The sequence below is a fragment of the Hippopotamus amphibius genome, chromosome 4 (assembly GCF_030028045.1).
Source record: "Hippopotamus amphibius kiboko isolate mHipAmp2 chromosome 4, mHipAmp2.hap2, whole genome shotgun sequence".
NCBI classification, from domain to species: domain Eukaryota; kingdom Metazoa; phylum Chordata; class Mammalia; order Artiodactyla; family Hippopotamidae; genus Hippopotamus; species Hippopotamus amphibius.
Window position 1 is genome coordinate 86,557,625 of NC_080189.1, and position 18,254 is coordinate 86,575,878.

At 49.4% G+C, this 18,254-nt stretch overlaps 1 protein-coding gene across 10 annotated transcripts in view; it reads left to right on the forward strand.

The window, feature by feature from the left end:
• Positions 1-18,254, forward strand: part of ATXN7L1 (ataxin 7 like 1) — a 226,452-nt gene that overhangs the window by 184,778 nt on the left and 23,420 nt on the right. For 9 of the 10 annotated variants that reach the window (XM_057733552.1, XM_057733550.1, XM_057733551.1 and 6 more), the window contains one exon: positions 15,635-15,918. In XM_057733552.1, the coding sequence (XP_057589535.1) occupies positions 15,635-15,918 (284 nt within the window). Of the gene's footprint in view, positions 1-375; positions 892-15,634; positions 15,919-18,254 lie in introns of those variants that run through there. The other variant, XM_057733559.1, reaches the window with a different exon arrangement.

Consider the following 18,254-nt stretch of genomic DNA (forward strand, 5'->3'; position numbering starts at 1 on the left):
TCTCCGAGGTTCCTCACTGTCTACTGAATTAAGAGTTAAGAATCAACCTGTTATATACTATAGAATCTATTCCAATGGGTGCACAAAGGGAGAGAAAAAAAAATCAGAACCAGCGCTGACTTCCTCTTTAAAATCCAAACACCTACATCTAGAAGGAGGTCTATCTATATGGACCCTTTACAAACTGACTGCAAACCCCCAATCTAATCTTGATCATTCAGTAACATCCCATTACTCCAGCTTCCCCACCATGTCTTTCCCTGGTCCCTTTGCCTAAAATATCCATCCATCTTTATTCAATTTAACATTTAATGAGCACCTACTATAATACTATGTGCCAGCTCTATAACAAGCCCTGAGGATATACAGGGCTTGTTACCTATAGCACCTTTGTGCAAGTTAGAAAAAGGCCTGGATACAGCCCTGGACCAGAGTGCACAATTGGCTAATGGTCTTCATTCCTTACTCCTTCCTTAGCCAAGCGTCTAGTGCAGTCTGTAACCTGCACAACTGTACACTGCACCCTGGGGATACGAAAATAAAGACACAGATACTGCCCTAGGGAGTCTGTAAAAAAGAAACATAAGCTAACATAGAGTACAATGTGATAAGAGCTAAGATATTGGTAGCACAGAAGAAAGGTACCTAACCCAGGCTGAGGATTCAGAAAAGGTTTTTCACTTGAGCTGAATTTGAAGGATAAATAGGAATAAGCTAGACAAAGAAAACCGGATTAGAATGGTAAATCTTATGATTGATATATTTTTTTAATCACAATTTTAAAAAAACTTTTTTTTTTTTTAAGAACATGGGAAGGGTGTCCCAGGCAAGGGGAACAGAACATGCAGAAGTACTTGCTTGTGGGGAGAGGCAGGAGATGAAACTGAGTAGGTGAGTGACGGCTAGATTATAAAGTTCCACTGTATAAGCTAAATTCAGTAATTTGGGCTTCTGAAAGCTGCATGGAGCTGTTAGAGGAGTTTTCAATTGTAGTGAGATCCCCTGGCAGCAGTATAAAGGATGGCTTGAGGGGCCACTCAAGAAGCAGCCAGAAGTACTATTTACAATAGGCAGAACATGGAAGCAACCTAAATGCCCATCAGCAGATGAATGGATAAAGAAGATATGGTACATATATACAATGGAATATTACTCAGCTGTAAAAAGGAATGAAATTGGGACATTTGTAGAGACATGGATGGACCTAGAGACTGTCATACAGAGCGAAGTAAGCCAGAAAGAGAAAAACAAATACCGTATGCTAACTCATATACATGGAAACTAAAGAACGGTACTGATGAACCCAGTGACAGGGCAAGAATAAAAATACAGATGTAGAGAATGGACTTGAGGACACGGTGGCGGGGGGCGGTGCGCGAAGGGGAAGCCGGGACGAAGTGAGAGAGTAGCGTTGACATATATACACTAACAACTGTAAAATAGATAGCTAGTGGGAAGCTGCTGCATAACACAGGGGGATCAACTCGATGATGGGTGATGCCTTAGAGGGCTGGGATAGGGAGGGTGGGAGGGAGTCCCGGAAGGGAGGGGATATGGGGATATATGTATAAATACAGCTATTCACTTTGGTGTACAGCAAAAACTGTCACAACAGTGTAAAGCAATTATATTCCAATAAAGAGCTTAAAAAAAAAAAGCCAGAACAGTGAGGATGCTCTTGCGTAGCCCAGGCGACAGCCTGGACCCAGGCAGCGGTCGTGGGCATGTGTGGAAGGGGCCAGGTGGGAGAGATACTGAGGAAAACCCCACAGGATTTTGGAACTGGTTGGATTAGGGCTCGTCATGAAAGGGAAGAGTTCCGGGTAATCTTTCTGGCTTGGACATCTGAGTGACTGGTCCTGCACTTGTTCGAGAGAAGGACAGAAAGGGCCAGTGTCTAGAATGGGGAGGTGGGAATGAGTCCAGCTGGGGAGTCAGTGGAGTTTGAAATATCTGAGAAACATCTCTGTGGAGATGTCTGCTGGGCATTGAGTGTCTGGACCCGGAGGTCGGGAGAGAGGCATGGGCTGGGAAGGGAGATTTGAGAGTTGTCAACATAGATACAGTTATCGAAGCTGTGGTACAGATGGGGCTTCTCGAGGAGGTACGTGGCTTGAGAAGAGCAGGGGCCGAGGGCAGGGCCCTGGAGAGTGGGGGCTGAGGAGGAGAAGAACCCAAGGAAGCAGGTTTCCTTCTACAGCAGCCCGTCCCCACTCTTCTGGCCCGAACCCTCGCTGCTCCTCACTGCCCATCCCAGGGACCGCCTTCTTCTCGAAGCCTTTCTCTCTTATTCTCTTCCTTGTTGCCAGCCACCCGATACACTGGCATCTCCTTTTAATCCTCGCCGCACTTCATTTTTGCCTTAACTGTGACTCATTCTGTGGTCTGTGTATTAGACCTTTATATTCCTTCTGCTCTGTGGTAATTGCAGGGCCTCCTACATGACAGGTCCTCACACTCAGCAAACACAGTCCCCTTGTCAGTAAATATTTGTTGAATTGAATGAAATGGATCGGGCCATTGGAAAGGATCATAAGATTTCCATTCCTGGAGATGGTTAACCCTTAATCTAGAATTGTTTAGACTGGCACTGTCCAATCACATATAATGTGCACCACACGTGTAATTTAAAATTTTCTAGTAGCCATGCTGGAAAAAGTGATAAGAAACAAGTGAAATTAATTTTGAACAATGTTTTATTAAACTTAATATAACCACAGTATTATCATTTCAGTATATAATCAGTGAGATAGTTTGTTCGGTGTTTTTTGTTTTTTTTCATAAGTTCTCAGAATCCTGTGTGTGTTTTACATTTACAGCACATCTCAATTTGGACACTAAAATTTCATTGGAAATACTTGATGCATATTTAGATTTCATTTAAAAAATAGCAGTTATAAGATAGATTCATATACCTATGTTTTTCCAAACATAAACATTTTCTAATAACTGAATCAAGTACCTGTTTTAAATTTTAGTGATTTAAAATTAAAGTTAAAGTTCAGCTCCTCAGCCACATTTTAAGCACTTAATAGCCACAAATGGCTAATGACTCCTGTATCAGACAGCACAGATCTGGATACCTGGGCCAGGTGACCGTGGGTGGGTCCCTCTGACTCTTTGATTCACAGGTGTATGAGCTCCCCAATAGGAGCTGCTAAATTCCAAGGTGGAAGGAACTTTCCTGCTTTCTCACATGCGCCTGCTACTGCTGGGGGTGTGGTGGGAGCAGACCCAGAGGACCCAGTTTGGCCATACAGAGAATCCCCTGCCCACCTTCTGTTCCCTGCTTCCAGGAGCTCTGCATCTAAAGGCCAAAGTGTAAGCCGTGGCTGCAGGTGGTGGGCCGTGGCCTTTAGATGAGATTAACAGCAGGTTAGGGACGCCCTTTTCCAAGTAGCTCAGATTCACGTGTCTGGCCATAAAACACCACTCCGAAGTTCAGGCCCACCTCCTGCCATCTCACATAAGGTTAAATGGTCCGTGGATTTGTTGTTTTCTCGCTTCTGTGCCTGGAGAGGTTAAAAAGTAACTGCATTAGAAGAAAGGGGGAAACAGAGAGGGCATCCCCATGCTACCGGCTTTGTCCCCTGCAGATCTGCCTGGCAGCACTCCCAGATTGCTCAGCGCGCAGGCTCTCAGAGCCCCTCTCCCCCATGGGGACCACCCCTGGGGGGAGCCAGAGGCCAGAGAAGACCCTGCCTGAAGTCCAAGTCCACGGAGCCCATAAAGGTGGAGGGAGGTGGTTAAGAGGGTTCTGTTCCCAGGCAGAAGTCAAGAGGGAGTTGCGACTGGCTCTTTTGAACTCAGACGCGCGTCTCAGACCTTACGTATGAGTCACTGCTCGACCAGGGGACCAGCTCGTTGCATGGGACCTGAATCAGCCAGTCTGACTTTCCCACCTGCTGCCACTTCAACCACCGTGGTCCAGCGTGGTGGGCAGTTGGGGGAGCGCGAATCCTCAAAGCCACTGATGTGGGCGGGAGCAGGGAGGAGGTTTTCCTCCCCTGCATGGCTTGTTGCCTTCTCTCTGGGCCTTATCAACCCACTCATGTGTGCTGAATGCTAAATGTGCTCAGCTATTAAAAATGCAGGAGACGAGCCTGCTGCTCCAGGAGGAAAATGAGCCAGAGAAAAAGAAAAATCAACAGGCTCCCCGGTCTCCTTGGGAGTGCCCGGCAGCGGGTGGGGGAGGGCTCGCCCTCCTCAAGGAAGCAGGCCTCCTCCGGGTGCTTAGGATGAGAGGCGTGTCCTCCTGGTCGGTGGGGAACTGGAGGGTAGGAGCGCTCTGGAAGCTCTCCTGGTGCTTTATGGAGAAGGACGTGATGACTGCGAGGCGCGGCCAGGCACCTGGGAGAGAGAGGCTGGCTTATGGCTCTTGCCTGGTGTCGGCATGAACTGGGGGCGGGACCACGGCTTGGTGTTGATGCTCCCATAGGACGCAGGAGTCATCTCAGGACTTTGGCTGAGGCTGGGAAGTTCTAGAGACCCAAATAGATGCAGACCTTCCAGGTGACCTAGCCCCTCTGACCACCCCAGATCTCTCAGCAGGGCTCTTGCAGTGCCGCTGCCCTGCTCAGTATTCTTCAGTGGCCCTCGGTGGTTTGCCCACAGAAGCTTAACCTCTTTGGAGGTACATACATGATCTGGCATTTCCCACTTGTCCGAATGCTACTGCCAATGTTTAACCCCTTCATTTCTTTTTTTTTTTTTTAATAAATTTATTTTATTTATTTAGTTTTGGCTGCATTGGGTCTTCCTTGCTGCACATACGCTTTCTGTAGTTGCGGAGCCTGGGCGGGGCTACTCTTTGTTGCAGTGTGCAGGCTTCTCATTGTAGTGGCTTCTCGTTGTGGAGCATGGGCTCTAGGTGCTCAGGCTTCAGTAGTTGCAGCACGAGGGCTCAGTAGTTGTGGCATATGGCTTAGTTGCTCCACGGCATGAGGGATCTTCCCAGACCAGGGCTCAAACCAGTGTCCCCTGCATTGGCAGGCGGATTCTTAACCACGGTGCTACCAGGGAAGTCCCATTAACCCCTTCATTTCATGTTATAGGTGTCCCAATCTCATTGTAGCTTCTCAGCATGCCCCCATGTGTTGGCATGTGCTGTTTCCCTTACCAGGAGTGGCCTCCTTGCCTGTCCCTACCCTTGCTTAAAATCTCTGCAGGAGCATCACTTCCTCCATGAAGCCTTCCTGGACTTTTTATACAGACTAAGAGGCTCCTTCTTCTGAGCTCTCATTAACACTCAAGACACTGGAATAAGAGCTACCATCATATGGTACTTATTTGCACCTCTATCCTCCCTTGCTCCCTGAATCCCCATTTTTTTAGCATGGAGTCTGGCATCCAGCAGATATTTCATAAACTAAAGTACGATGCGTGAGTGAACGAATGAAGGAGTCTATAAAATTAGAACTCCTCCTTCTCCTTCCTCACAGAGATGCTAAAGGAAACATAGGTATAAATAATGATCTTTTGAGTCTTGAGGAGAAATCAGGGTGCCATTTTCCATCATGGCATTCTTTTTCCCCGTTACAATTATTAGAGGTAGGAAGGAAGAACTAGGTCCTGGGTGATGAAAAGGAAAAACTCTCTGTGCTCTGGCAAGAAGGGGAAGGTGTTTTCTTTTCAATTAGAGGCGACAGTTACAGTCATGCCCATAGCACAGCTCCTGCATGTCGTGTTCTGGGATGCACTTGACCGTATGAGGAAGACCTTGATCAGGAGGGAAGTGAGGAGGTGGTATGGCATTCCATGGAAGTCCCTCCCTGGTGTCCCACTTACAAATCCCGCCTGTCGCTGGATGAGGGGGGAACATTCTGAGGCTAGTTTGTGCCCCTAGTATTGTAGGTGTGGGTGTCAAGGGAGAAGGAGTGGGACAGAGGATGAGGGAGGGAAGGCGGGTGGGCTGAAGGAGCAGGCGGAGGTTACTGTGACGAGCCATAGAGGAAAAGAGAGAGGCCTGTGGGTACGAGGATGGAAGGGAGGCAGGTTGGAATATTCAGGCATCCAGAGGGGATAATGTCCCTGCCAGGACAGGGAGGCATCCGGCGCTTACACATCTGCTGCCTCTTCCCTGAGTTTCGAAAGAACGATGGACAGCTCCTTGGGTGTAAACTCAACTGACCTTGTCAAATCACAGAAGTGCTCAAAAATAATTACTAGAGTCTAAGGAAGGAAGACATCGGCTAGGACAGCTGGAGAGGGAAAAGAAATGGCCTGATGGAGAGAGGCTAAGCCACGAAGGTTAGTAATCACGGTCCTTCATGTCTACAGAGCCCATTGTAGTTTTTAGATGCCTTTATAGCTCCACTCCCTTTTTTTTTCCTTTCTTTTTTTTTCTTTTTTCTTTTTGGTTTTGTTGTTGTTGTTGCTGTTGTTGTTTGGCTGTGCCACGTGACTTATGGGATCTTAGTTCCCCAACCAGGGATCAAACCCAGGCCCTCAGCAGTGAGAGCTCAGAGTCCTAATCCCTGGACCACCAGGGAAGTCTCAGTAGCGCCACTCCCTTTTGAGCCCCAAGGCTACTTGGTGATGAGATGAGGAAACAGGAGCCCAAGGTGATGAAGTGGCCAGCCTGAGGTGGCACACACAGCGGGGGACAGGGGTGGAGCTGGGGCTGTGATAAAGAGCCCCGCCCTTACAGCTCCCTGAAGTCAAACCCCTCTCCTGCTCTTGACTTTGCGGAATGAATGCCCTGGGCCAACCTTCCTAAGCCTCAGTTTCCTCATCTACAAATTGGGGGTGAGGAGGAAACACCACCTGTGCCCAGGCACAGTCTACTGCCCAGCACCTGGCCGAGCTCAGTGTGTACATGGCGAGGGTGAGTGAGAGGCGAAAGGGATGGGGGGGAGGTCGACAGCTCCTCACCCCCCGACCCGCACCTTTGTCATCGCAGTGGCTCATCTACTAAGAAAAGAGACAGCTGCAGGCAGGTCCTTTCCGAAAGCATTTGTGCTGGTGGAGAGCTGGTTTGTTTTGTATTGTGTTATGTGATTTAACCTTCACTGCAAACATTGATTCATTCACGAAACACTGGTTGAGCCTAAGTACTAAAAAGTATGTATGTCAGTGGGATAACTCCGGAGTGATATATACACTTGGCCCAGTCCCCGTCCTCAGGTAGCTCATGGTCTGGCCAGGCCACAAAACTAAAACCTTGCTCTTTGATGTGATAAGTGTGGCAGAAACACCAAGGCAGGCACAGCCACCATTGAGGGAGGAGAGAACCAATCCCGATCAGAGCAGATGGGGGCATGTTCACCCTGAGGAGGGAGGCGGGCACAGCAGCAGAAGGAACCGCCCACCCACAGAAAGGCCCAGAACCAGGACGACGGACACAGTGTTGATGGAGCGAAGAGTCCCGCGAGGCAGGGGAGAAGGTACCCAGGGCAGGAGCCGTGGGGGCCCAGCTGGGAGGTTGGACTTGGTCTGCTGGGCAGTGGGGAGCCCACAAAGCCTTCTAAACAGCAGGGTAGCTGGGTCAGATTTGCATTGGTGAAGATGGATAGAGGCTGCACAGAAAGTGTGATGTTGGGATTTTGATCAAGTTTAGGCAAGCGGTGATGACAAGACCTGAGTGGTAACATAGAAAGGGTGACTGAACATTGGGGAAGGTCTCCAACTGGCTGGTGATGTTGTTAATGTAGAGCTTTTTAAAAACACAGTGTATTTAATTTGAGGCAAAGCATTTCCTGAGTTTGTTGTAGGTCAGTGTGAAGACTAAACTCTTGAGGGTTTAAATAAAATGTGCTTGGCCTTATGGATGGATGTGGTTTGGGTACGGGACCGCCTGTCCAGTGCTGGGTTCCAATATGGAGAAGGAGGACGAGGTTGAGAGGAAAGATGCTTCCTGGGGAGATGCCCCTGTGAAGGAAGCTGGGAGCAGAGGCTGGGGCGCTGACGGTAGCCAGGGATGCTGTGCTCAGAACAAGCTTCCTGAGAGCAAAGGCAGAGGGTGTGAGCCCTGGGCCTGGCTCCCCGCCTTCCCTGGCAGGGGGATGGAAGATGTTCTGTGAGGGTCCTTTCTCTCCCTCTGGGTCAGTGTCGGCTGCAGGGTTTGAGGGAGGCAGTGAACATGGTGGCTGCACTAGCTCTGAAGGGCAAGGGGCAGGCCCGGCCGACAGGGCAGCTCGTAGCGGCCGCAGCGGGAGCCGGTGACCTCTGGTGGCTGCAGGCGGGAGCGCGCCCACTGGCAGCTCCTGAGCGAAGCCTGTCCTGAGCCGGCGCTGGGGGCTCCGTTCTGCCCTGCAGAAGCGCTCCCTCCGGAATCCGCTTGCTTCCTGGTCTCTTCTATCTCAAATCTTGCCCTCAAAGGCCCTCGACACCGTTTATGCCTTGATGTGAATTTCGCTAACGACTCATTTTCATTGTGAAGCTTTTCGTTCTCACATGTAGAAGGAAAGGCACCGAACAGGTACGGTTGGTTTGGTCTGCGCTCGTCTTACGTTTCCGAGGACGCACTGCCTGAGGCTGCGCCCCTGCAGGCAGGTAGGTCCCCAGTACAGACTGGTCTCCAGAGACAGCCTGTCCAGCTTCATGTGCCCTGCCGTGCCAGCACTCTGTTTTCCCTTCCTTCCCTTCCTCCCTCTGGCTTGCTGAGTCTTCCCACGGTCTTGGGGCATTAAGGCGTCCCAGGAATGTCAGGGTGTTTAGTGCCCGTTGACCTCTCATGGCGTTCAGAGACCACCTTCTGAGCTCTGTGCCTTGGTAAACCCTGATTAGCAGAAGTGCCGGGGACATTGACAGAGGCTGATGCTGGGGCTTCCTGCTTCCAGGGAACGTGGAGCAGCCTAGAGGAGGGCACATACAGCTCTTCTTCCAGAAGACGCCTTGGGGCCAGCGAGGACCCCCGTTGTCTCACATACGTCAGGGTTTCAGGAGACAACGTGTTTGTGTCAGAGGAGACTGGAGCTCATCTCGCTCTTCTGGAATGTATACCCGGGGGGAGCTTTTACCACTAGTCCAGGCTAGGGCAGTGCCTAGGAGACTAGAGACAGAGAAGCAGGTGGGATTGTGAAGTAGGGCTGAGGGCTCTTGGAAAGGGATGGAGTCTGAAAAGGCTTCTTACTTAGCTCTGTCTTTCCCCTTCTGCACCCCCAAGGAGTCGTCCTCCACTCTCTGTGAGTATAGAGGGTCCCCGGCTCCCACCCGTCGTCTGCTCCTGCCGCCTTGTCCACCCCTCCCTCCATTGTGGGACCAGAAGGGCTAAGAGGACAGAAAGCTCTGATGGTGACAGTAACTTGCACCCAAACGTATACCCCAGAAGCATCGGGGTCAGTGGGGAGAGGGGACAGCGTGACCCTCTCTCCCCTTTGTGTTTTGGCTACAATTTATTGGGGGTCAATTATGTGCCCAGGCACCATGCTAAGCACTTTGTATTATCTCACTTAATCACTTCACGTATCTGTTATGACCTTCATTTTACTGTTAAGGAAACTAAGGCCAGAGTAGGGAGGTTTTGAGATGCCAGGCAGGGCAGCCTCATAGGCCTGCCTGGGTTTGCGCTGCGAGGCCATCCCACCAAGGAGGCGAGGAGGAACAGAGGCCAGCGCTCATCCACCTGCCAGGCCAGTCGCCCTTTTCTAACTCCCACAGAAGTTGGGTGTCTTTCCCACCACAATGCATCTAGCAATAGAAAAGGCAGGATTTGGATCTAGGTTTGTCTGATTTCAAAGCCTGTATTCCTAACCATTATCCTAAACTATCTTGCAACACCCTCCACATTCTATGACTTTATCAGAACAGTGACAAGGCACAGACCCCCAATTCGGCCCTACTTGTCCTCCCTGATTTGATCTTACTTGCTTCCAGCCACGTTTACCATTCGTCAAAGTCAGCTTGTTCATTTCTCCCGCCTCCTAAGGGAAAGTCCCGTGTCATTCTTCCCAAAGACTAACTGCCTCTTCCCCCAATGATGGACGAGGTCTTGACCCATCACCCAAGTCACGGATGAAGACGCTTTAATCTTCTTGGCCAGTAATGGGCCCCTGCAAGCTCCTCTGGGTACCACTCTGGGCTGGCATGAAACCCTGCTAACCAATCTTTTTTTGCCTCAGCTGCCAGGGCCACTCACCCCCAAAAGCTGTGTGATCTGACCACATTTTGCCAGCTTCCTGAGGGTGTGTTATGTGGGAGGGCATCCAAAACTGTGCCAAGGCCAGGAGAGATGATGCCTGGTGCTTTCTCTCTGCCCGCGAGGCCTGACACTTAGCCACGGAATAATATTAGATTCATCTGGCAGACTTCCTTATTTCCTCTACTCTGTGGTTGCTTACCTTGTTTTCTGTTTGCTTTAGGTGTTTACAAATTGGCTTTCTGAAAGTTTTCTCCAACTTTTTCCAGATTGAAAAAAACACTGTGTATTCATTCGTCAGTATTTATGTAGCACCTCCTGTGTCTGTCGTACCCGAGTGGGGCTTTGTAGCTCTGTTATTTAGGCTGATTCTTAGTGATTGCCTGACGCTTAGGCTTCAAGAACGTCCCAAGTATTTCTTCAACTTAGAGAATCCAAATTTGACATAATGTCCTAATAGCAGCCCCCAAAATGCATCCAGGAGAGCCAAATAGAATTCCTTCTCTGAGGGCCTTTTAAAATAGGGTCAGTTCCTTTTGATTTGGGATGACTTACCTACTATCCCTGCTTGGAAGGTAAGAGGCCAGGTGAGATGACCTTTTCAAGGATCGGCCAGTAAATCAGAGATCCTCAAAATTCTGCCAGGCCAGAAGCACAGGCTCATGAGCCTTTGTCGAAGGAATTGGTGGGAAGAAATCAGACAGCTGAGAACTCTCATCAGACACGTAACCCACAGCACAAATACCATATGTCTTCAGGCTCCCGCCTGTCAAATCCATCTTTCCCCTGTGCTGCTAAGTGGAGCAGGGCTGGCAATGATTTCTGCAGGCCTGAAGATTTTCTGAACCATCCTTTTAAGGCTTATCTGTTGATGATGAAAGGATAAATCATGATCACCAGGAAAGCATAGCTGGCGGGAGAGCAGCTGGTCCAGCGACACGGTGGCCCTCAAAACGGCACGATAAGATTCTCCACCTCTGCTCTTTTGCAGACATCACTGGGCAGGGAGGGGAATCTACCTGGTGCCAGAACCTTTTTTCTTAAAGCCAGTGGACCCTCCTTGGTCTAGAAAGGTAAATTCAGACAGGCCGAGCACCCAGGAAGAAGAGGCAAGGCAACTGAAGCAGCACTAAAAAAGCAAGATAGACCCAGCAAGGAAGATGACGAAGGACTGTTCTGGGCTGTGGGATCCCTTCCTGGGACCCGAGACAGCGACGCAGAGATAACAAGGAGATAAGTGCTCCCAGTGTATTAGACACAGCAGGGGAACAAACTGCAGCCCTGGGCTCCCTGAGAGAGTTCATCCCAAGAGAACAAAACAGGCATTATGAAAGCAGCAGGGAAAGAGTGGGGACGCATCATTCCCTTTCAAACATTGCTCCTCGAAGGAAGGACAGTAGTGAGATGATACATGCAGCTAATTGTGAGACCTCAGGAAGTGTGTAAGTGTATCCCTTAGGATTGAAAGGGAAGGAACTTGAGGGGCTTTGGTTAACCTTAGGGGGAACTAAGCAAACAGACTAATAAATTGCTTCGTTGGTCATTTGGGTGTTGCCATCTCTCCACCTCTCCCAGCTCCTAGTAGCACAAGGAGGTGTTGGAGTTCCTGTGATCTGACACAAAAAAGGGGAGAGATGCCCAAACTGTGACAGAAGGGGTCAGAATTTTCTGACTTCTTTACAAATGGAAAAAAGTGAACCTGTTATTCAGGGTCCACTGCCGAGGACTGGGACGCTCTACTTATTGGCCAGGAGAGGTGATGGCAGAGTAGTGAGAGGAGTGAGAAAGGGGATGATGAGAGAAAGGAGAAGACAGTCCTGAGATGATGGTGTCCAGGCAGCTGCCCTCCCTCACACACACGGGGGCCTGTATGTAAGTGAAACAGGACTTGGGGCTCTCGAGAGCGCCTTATGTTAGCCAGGGCTGGAAAAAGATTGAACCTCTGGGGTTGGCTTTCCAAATTGCGTGGTACCTTCTTACAGTCATCTCTTCCTTGTTCATCCATTTGGGATCCGGGGGCTGTTGCCAATAGTAGTGAAGAGAGGAGACTAAATTCTCAGCTGGACCGATGGCTGACATTTATGCCAGGGAATGAGGGTGGTGAGGTCAGCTAGGAAGGACTTTCAATTCTCTCTCTCTCTTTTTTCGTGCTCTCTCTCTCTCATTTCCCCTGAGGATGTGTTTGATCCTCCCCACTATCACTGAGCTGCCTTCTTCCCTGTCTTCTCTTAACTCCCAACAGAAGTACCTTCTCAGCTCAGGCCAGAAGCAGGTCGCCTTAGAGGAGAAGCCCAAAGCCTTTGGGGGAAAGAAGGGATGCTGGAGAAAAAAAGACCAGGGATGGTCCCCAGTCTCTCCTCCTTTCTGTAGCCCTCCTCCATTAGCTAGTGGACGCCCTTAGCATTCCCACCCCGGCACCTCAGTCTCCCTTCTCCTTCCACTGCCAAGTGGCCGCTCACCTGGCTCCAGGGATGTTTACTCAGTGGCTCCCCTCCTTACTGACTCATCTGGTTTTTGGAGCCCTTTGAAATATTCTCGATCAGATTTTCTTCCCTAACACCCCCCATTCCAATCCAAGAAGACCGCACATCAGCCTTCCCTTCTTGCTACTGATGAGCTTCAGTTCCACATCCTGTCTCTGGGCATTGGGATTGAAGTCCAGCTGGAGTTATGGAAACGTTGGCAGTAGAGGGTGTGAGTGGACCACGCTCAAGTGGTGGAAAAAATCCCAAATTAGGAGATCAGTCACACACATTCGCTGGCCTGGCTCAAGCTCAGTCACCAACACACAATCGGAAAGACACATCACCATCGGAGAGATGAGTCACCTGGCACTGTTCCAGAGGCTGGACCTGGTGCACCTGTGCTCTTGCAGCTGCCTTAAGGGGCTCACTGCACTGGATGGTGACTTCAGGGGAGAGCAGACTGTACTGTGAGCATCTGCGGACCACTTGACGTGGTTTTTGAATTTATTTCAGTTGGAACAATTGCTGTGGATCATTCTATCCTGACATCATATCTGTCTGCTAAGCTCATGAGTACTCAGCATGTGACTCAGACCGGCTCGTGGAACAAGAGCTGCATCTGGACCGTGAAGGTCCTCATTTCCTTTCCTGAACTCACTTGGCTCCACAAGGAAGTATATCAGAGGAGCCCACACGTGTGCTAGAGAATCTTGTCACCTGGCTACTAGTCCACGTGTTCACACCAACACTTGAAGTTTAACTTTTTTCTAAAGAAATAAAAGTCTACAGTTCAGAACAAGGGTGACAAATAAATCGACGAGAGCTTTTTAAGCAGACTTTTATAGTATATGTTTTTAAAGTCAGGATATTGAAGTATAAGTTATATGAGTTTTGTAATTTGTGGGATTTTTATTTTTTTAGTTTGTACATTAAAAAAATTTTTTCAACTATGGTGAAATAGTTTTAATTTCCCATCTTAACCATGTTTAAAGTACAGTTCAGGAGCGTTAAGTACATTCATATTGTCATGCAGCCGATCTCCAGAACTCTTTTCAGCTTGCAAAACAGCAGTTTGACACCCACAAAACTGCAGCTCCCCTGCACCCACCATTCTGTTTTCTGTCTCTATGAACTTGACCACTCAAGATGCCTCACCTGAGTGGAATCATAGATTATTCATCTTTTCCTGACTTGCTTATTTCATTTACCATAATGGCTTCAATGTTCATCCATGTATCAGAATTTCCTTCTTTTTTAAGGCTGAATAATATTCCATTGCAAGTATATACCGCATTTTGTTTATTCGCCTGTCCATGAGTGGACATTTCGGTTGCTTCCAGCTTTTGGCCATTGTGAATAGTGCTGCTGTGAACATAGTGTACAAATATCTCTTTGTGACCCTGCTTTCTATAATTTGTGTCTTTTAAAATTGAGTGAAGGAATGAGCCAAACAGAATTCCCTATCCCATGGCTTTGCATTTTTTACCATTTGGAAGAAATCAGGAATGCAGCACAGATTTCACCAGGTAATATTTTTGCAGCTGCTTAGTGTGCTGACTTTTCAAGGGCTTCTTGTACTGTTCTTCAGCGATAGGAGAGTGCTTTGAGAATTGCCATTAACTAGAAAGTAGCAGCAGTGCAGCTGTATCTCGGTGATTGAAACACTGATCAAAGGCTGAACTGTCAGTGACTTTGTGTCTTTCTAAAAACCGCTGTTCCAGTTTCCCCTCACGTGGGACCTGAAGTCCCACCCCATGCTTCCCCGGGCCAAGAAAGCACGTGGTCCTCGGGTGAAGTCTGAAGTCCGGCAACAGTGTGCTTCACCACTGAGTGCCCTTCTCCCTGGCAAAGGCCTATAAATAACATCGGGGATCCTGTTTCAAAGTCAGAAAAGGGGCAGGGGCTGAGTGGTTGCTGAAATAATTTTTAATTTCATGAACAAATTGATCAAAGAAATGCTCTGTGAATGAATCTTAGAGAAGGGAGAGCCAGCCAGCCGTGTGGACAGATAAGGCTCCTCCCCTGCAAAACCAGCCTGTCTTTCATGCCCCCCATTGTCTGCAAGCATGTCTAAGCCCTGTTCTAGCCCATTTGGCATTCAGATAGCCAAGTTGGCTCCTCTCTCAGCTCAGAGATGACTTGGGGGGGCTGAAGTGTTCGAATTCCACCCCCCTGCAAGGAGGAAAGGGAATCTAGTTCAGGAACCAAAGCAAAGCTTATTCATCTCATCTCATCTTTTCAGACCCTGAGACAGAGTCCTCCACCGCCCACCAGACGCAGGGTCCTCCTGCATGAAATGCACAGAAATCAAATGCATATCCATTACAGAAGAAATGGCAGGGAAGTGGGGCTAAGGTGACAGATTCTGGAGAGCAAACACGCACCTTTGTGCTCTGTCTTCTTAAAATTCATCCTCTCACCTGCCAGCCTTGAGAATTGCCTATTTACATAACTAGCTGCCTGAAATGGAATATTAGATAATGTTCCATGGCGGCTCACTCAATCTGAGCCCATCCCCGGGATGAGTGATCCAGAAGTCCTCTGACAGTGTGCAGCGTGGCATGCTGGCCCGCAGCCATGCCTCCGTGTGGTGTGAGCCTGTCAGCGCTCTGAGCTAAGCAGATGTCAGGCCCGATCGCCCGCCCGGGTGGGAGACCAGCCGACAGCGGGGGGGGGAGGGGGCGTGATTCAGCACTCGGCTCCGTGGCACACCATCTTCGGGGACAGACAGCATCGCTCCCTGAGCTTCACGGCGGGCGCCTTGTTCAGCCCAAGGTGCTGTCTCGGAGACTGCCGACAAAAGGAACTGAGAAGGGGGGAGCTGCAGGATCTATGGGGACCACAGGTCCAGGAGGTAATCAGTCAAGCTCTGATGCCATCCCTGGCGCTGTGCCAGCCTCACACCCCCTGTTGGTCCTTTCTAAGGCATGCATCTCCCTCCTATCAAAACTGGAATCCTGCTGCTCGCGTAGAGGAGGAGTATAAATAAGTGATAAGGAAGTGTCCTGATAATGATAAGTGGGGATATCTTCTCAGCAGACCAGATGTATCAAAGAAGGCAATTGTGTGTGTTTGTTCATTTATTTTGCAGTGTTCCGGTTCCCGTAGTCAGCTTAGAGAAAATTCCTAACCTAGTGAAGGCAGATGGTGCCAATGTCAAAATGAACTCTACAACCACTACTGCAGTCACCTCCTGCTCCACCTCATCCTCTGCTGTCTCCACCCCACCTGTAATTAAGCCGCTCTTGATGTCCAAGTCAGTGCCACCTTCCCCAGAGAAGATCTTAAACGGCAAAGGAATTTTGTCCGCCACCATAGACAAGAAACACCAAAATGGCACCAAAAACAACAACAAGCCTTACAGGAGACTTTCAGGTATGTGTCTGTGTTCTTCAAGTCTGGCTCGTGATCAGACTGCCGTTGAGTTGCGTCCAGAACGAGGCAGTGATGCGTTCTTATAATTAAGAAGGTCTGTTTCGTTTTAAGGGGGACACGGAGTTTACCTGCAAATGGGAACCCCCACCTAAACATGCAGGGGGAGAACTCATTCTCTTACTCCCGGGCCCGACAAGGTCCCTCGCTCAGCTCAGCACTTAGCAGGAGTTACCCTAGGGACCCCGAGGCAGAAGGCTCTGCACCCCACAGCAGTCTGTGGATTCGGAGGGTCTTGTCGTCACACCGACGGGCTGAACTGCCTCTGGGTTCCAGAAAGCCTCACTGCTGTGGAGTCGGACAACCCACCGTGATACCTCCCGGTAGCTCACGACAGGCTTGGGGCAGCCGCATTGGTGCTGTCTGCCCACCTCCATCCTTTGGTCTTGCTGGTTTCCAGGTTGGGTCTGTGGTCTGGGGCTACAGCTGCCTTTCCCACATAAGCAGATTGGAATTTTCAATTGGGAATGCTGGGACCTGCACGGCAGGTGGGGCGTTGAGGGAGTCTCTCTCAGATCTACTTGCTTGACTGAGTAGGCACTCGGGGTACCCAGGAAGGTACACATGGCCAGTCTTTAAGGCAATGGTTGCCCTTAGGGGCCCCCTAGTGGATGATATTTGCTTCGGGTTTGTTGCAGAAGGAAATCTGCCAGTTTTACTTCCTCCAAAAGACCAAGAAAAGCTGTAAACTTTATAACTTCTTCACACATTCTGGGCATTTATCAAATATTAACCAGAAAAAAGAAGATACAGTTGACCCTCGAACAACGCAGGGATTAGGGGTGCCGACCCTCCACGCAGTCAGAAATCCCCGTATAATTTCTAGTCAGTTCCCCGTATCTACGGTTCCTCCGTATCTGTGGATTCAACCAACCTCCAGTTGTGTAGTACTGCGGGTTTTACTATTGAAAACAATCTGCGTGTATGTGGACCTGCACAGTTCAAATCCGCGTTGTTTATGGGCCCAGTGGGCGGAGCAGGCGCCCTGTGAGGGTGAGGCTGTGTCCTCTGGTATGAGCATAATTCCTAAGCACCCCAAGAACTGCGGGTCATTGTTATTTTCTACTTTGTGTTTATCTGTGTTTCCGTTTTTCTATCTTAACATCTATAACTTTTAAAAGTTTATTTCTTAAAAGTACCTCAGGCCCAAAGCATTCAAAGGACACGATTATTTTACCCTGAAAATCTCTGCGTGTCCTATTCACCCACTGTTCGGAAACAAAGGCAAAGCCTGCCGCTCTTCTGAGGGTGGGGGGCCTCATTGTGTGGACAGAGCCCCTGGCTCCTGGCTCTCTTCCTGCAGGGAAAGTTCACCTGCATTCTGCAGAGGAGGCCGCGTCCCTGGACAGTCCAGTAAGCCTGGCTGGGTGCAGTGAGGCTGGGCTTCCTGGTCCTGGCAGAAGTATGACCATGGCTTCCAGCTGGCACCTTAACCTGATTTTTTTCTGTGTTTGTTGATTTTGCATTTTGTTGGTTTTGTCTCATTGGGTTTTTGGTTATATCTCTCTCGCTTTCACATTTGGCAGCCAGCTCCTACCCCCAGCCAAACAACCTGTTCAGTTCTAGGCCAACACAGGTGCTGGTGTGGATCTGGGCATGGGTCTGACTCGGCCAGGCCCAAGGGAAAGAACTCACACCAGGTGGCGTGGGGCCTGGCGCCCAGACCCTCCTCAGTGGGCAAAGAGGGCTCATAGGAAGCGGACAATCTCCAGGCCTAGCAGTTTTCTCTTCTTACAGAATGAAGCTTAAAAGAGCAAGACAAAACAAAAGAAAGGGGCAGGATGCATTTTGATAGCCAACCAGGAAATCTGTCTTGGATATGAGAATGGTTTTATTGCAAATATCATCACCACCACTGTTGCAGCCACTGCATGGCTCCCAGACCTTCTTTTAAAAATAGAATGCATGCATTCCTCATGGTCAGAGTTTACTCCAGCAAGTTCAGACAGTTTTTCAGGCAAGGTAACCTCTTTTTAGCTTCACAGCTATTCAAGGCCCTTAAGGGGACATTCCACCAAGTTTATATACACCCCCCCACCCACCAACCCCCCCCCCACCAACGCTGCTGCCCATCTCGCTGAATGCCCAGAAGAGCTGTGTCATTCCTACCCTGCAGGACTCAGGTGTTTGCTGGGTGCCTTCCAGAAACAGCACAGGTCATCAAGAGGTGGAACTTTAAAGCCTGAAGGGTCCTTAAGAGATTGCCACACGTCCCCTCATTTTCCAGGGGAGGAGAGCATTTTTGTAATCCAGAAAGGGTGAAGGATCCAAAATGGGCA